The sequence below is a fragment of the Tupaia chinensis genome, unplaced genomic scaffold (genome assembly GCF_000334495.1).
Source record: "Tupaia chinensis unplaced genomic scaffold, TupChi_1.0 Scaffold138060_1, whole genome shotgun sequence".
Classification (NCBI taxonomy): Eukaryota; Metazoa; Chordata; class Mammalia; order Scandentia; family Tupaiidae; genus Tupaia; species Tupaia belangeri.
In genome coordinates, this window is record NW_006197961.1 from 233,501 (window position 1) to 236,187 (window position 2,687).

A 2,687-nucleotide genomic window follows, 5' to 3' on the forward strand; every position below is an offset into this window, starting at 1 on the left:
GGGATGAGCGTGGAGCCCCCACCCACCGGCCCGCCCGCTGGCCGGCCAGACAGGCCGGGCGGGACAGAGGGACGGACGGACCGACGGGGAAGGCGTCTGGATTTGGGTCCCACTCACTCCTCCCTAACCCCCCTCGACCAGGGCACAGCGACTTCTGGACGCAGCGCGCTCCCCAGTAATCCCTCCGACGACGACGCAGACAGAAACCTGCAAGGGGAGGAGGAGGAGGAAGAGGAGAGTCAGGGCGTGGCCTCGCTGGGCCCCAGCCAGCCTTGGCCCTGGTGCGGGCCACGAACGCATCACCTGGCAGTCTCCATGTTCGCTTAGACCCCGTAGAAGGCCGCCAGTCTCTCCTTGAGCAGCGGCGGGGGGCCTGCCAGTTCTCCTCCCCGACTTGGCCTTTGAAGCCGTGGAGAATCTGTGCGGAGGGAAGGGGGGCGCGGGGGTGAGGGGCCGCCGGAGCAGAGCCGCAGGGCGACTTCCCCATCGTATCGTGGGCCGGGAGCCTCACCTTATAAAACATGTCCCGAAGGTCATCCTTCGGGCTCACCCAGGAGGCTACAGCGTCGCAGAAGAAAATAAAGTCCTGAAACGTGATGGATCCCATGAGAGGGGCGGCCCGAGCCCAGCCCCCGCGCCCCCGCTCAGAGTCCAGCGGCCCCCACCTGCACGACGCCCCCGGGGTTGACGCCGATCATCATGCAGATGCCGCGGAAGGCCGAGTCCTTCTCTTCGTTGTCCCTGATGTTACGGAGGGACGTGCACCTGTGGAAGGCAGGCCGCGGGTCAGAGGGCACGATGTGCACCTGTGGAGGTCGAGGCGCGCGGGCAGTGGGGGATCCAGGTGCCCTGCAGGGTGGGGGGGTACATGCAGGCAGAGCGGCAGCCAGGCAGCTGGGGCGGGGACAGCACGGCAGGGCACGCACCAAGGCCGGATGAACTGCTGCAGCATGGGAGCCACCTCCTGCGGGCACACGTAGCCCAGGCGGCCGATGGTGATGGCTGAAATGGCAGAAGGACACGTCAGTTGACCTGCAACCCCGAGCGGCCCTGGGACGGTACATGGCGGGGTCTTGGGCACTAGGCGCCGAGCCCCGCCCCAGGGGCCCCAGGAGTATGGCTCCTGCGACCCATCTGGGCTCCCCTGAGGTGGACCCCGCCAGGGCCCTACCCTTAGCCCCACCTGGATCTCTTCCTAGGGAATCCAGGCCCCCACTCGGGTCCGCTCTCTATGCTTTTACCAAGGCCCTTACCTAACCCACATCCCAGCCCAGAGCCCCCCTCCAGGTGGCAGGAGGGCGGGCAGCGGCAGCCCAGATCTGGCCCACCTGTGTTTTCCAGCAGCGTCTTGGGAGTGTTGGGCCGGTTAATGATCTCCACCAGGTTGTTGAGGACCATCTGTACGTAAGGTTGCATCTCCGCCCCTGGAAGACCAGCCAGTCAGGGCCCTGCACTGGCCAGCCCGGCTCTAAGGTGACCCACAGGCAGACTCCACAGCCCAGCCTCCCTGGGGAAAAGCACCTGACCAATCCCAATGGGCCTTTCAGTCAATGGCCTGGAGGGGGCAACAGTCCAATCAGGACAGCTGTCCCAGTCTGCTTCACTGGGGAAGCCAATCACAAATGGCCTTTCATCCACTTGGCCCCACCCCTGAGAAAAAGAGGCTGGTTGACAGCCTTTGGGCCAATCAGAGGCTTCCATGGTGGAGAACTGTCAGTAAGAACCAGGCCCGCGACTAAGGGCACTGCCTGTCTACCTAGTGGGGGGCTCACCCATCTGCATGCAGATCTCCCCGATGGCCCAGGTGGCATTGTTGCAGACGGAGATGAACTCGGGGTTCAGGTTGGTGCCCAGGATGGGCATGAACTCGGCTGGTGGGGAGAGGAAGGGGTGCTGAGCAGGAGGGCTGGCCAGGGGGAGCTCGGAGGCCGCGGGGCAGGCCCCATCAGACAGTACGAATACATCCCATTGCGGTCATGGACCTCCCTGGGTATTTCTGCATCACTTGAGGCCAGGGCTGGGGTCACCATTCAGGACAAGGAGAGGGTCTTACCAATACAGGGCTTGACGTGGATGAAGCAGGCTTTGGTGAGGTCTCCCAGGAGGGCGAAGGAACTCTGCCGGACCTCAGGCATCGAGTCCTAGGGTCGGAGACACATTGGCATGGCGGGACTGCAGTCCCCCAGCCAGGGTGGCTGAAAGCACACACCCTCACCCTTAACGACCCTCACCCCTGGCTCTGTGCTTCTCAGACAACACTGCTGGGGTCACGGGTAGGGGGATTAGGCATGTCTGCTACCATTTTTCTTTAAGAATTATTTTATTTAACTTTATTAATTAATTACTTTTAACTTGATCAGAGGAGGACAGAGACAGAGAGAATGAGAAAGGAAGTCACCAGGTCTGGGACTCAAACTGCAGAACCACGGTCAGCCATGCGGGAGGTCCAGCACCCTTAACCACCATGCCACCTGCCGGCCCCTGTTGTTATTATTTTTCAATTGACCAGAGACGGAGAGCGAAAAAGGGAAAGTGAGAAAGCAAGCCACCAGGTCTGGGACTCAAACCACGGTTGGCCATGTGAGAACCCAGCACCTTTAACCACCAGGCCGCCTGCCACCATACACCCTGCATGATTTTCGAGCATTCAGGTTTGGAAGTAGGCGATGGGGCTCTGGCACGCTGAC

General features: G+C 62.0%; 1 protein-coding gene across 1 annotated transcript in view; it reads right to left on the bottom strand.

Moving 5' to 3' along the window:
• Positions 1–307: 307 nt before the first annotated feature.
• TNPO2 (transportin 2) overlaps positions 308–2,687 on the bottom strand; it is an 18,518-nt gene continuing 16,138 nt past the window's right edge. The window contains 8 exon segments of the mRNA XM_027776760.1: positions 308–370; positions 373–418; positions 512–586; positions 666–765; positions 927–1,002; positions 1,329–1,424; positions 1,773–1,871; positions 2,054–2,141. Of these exon segments, the coding sequence (XP_027632561.1) occupies positions 324–370; positions 373–418; positions 512–586; positions 666–765; positions 927–1,002; positions 1,329–1,424; positions 1,773–1,871; positions 2,054–2,141 (627 nt within the window). The 3' untranslated portion in view covers positions 308–323.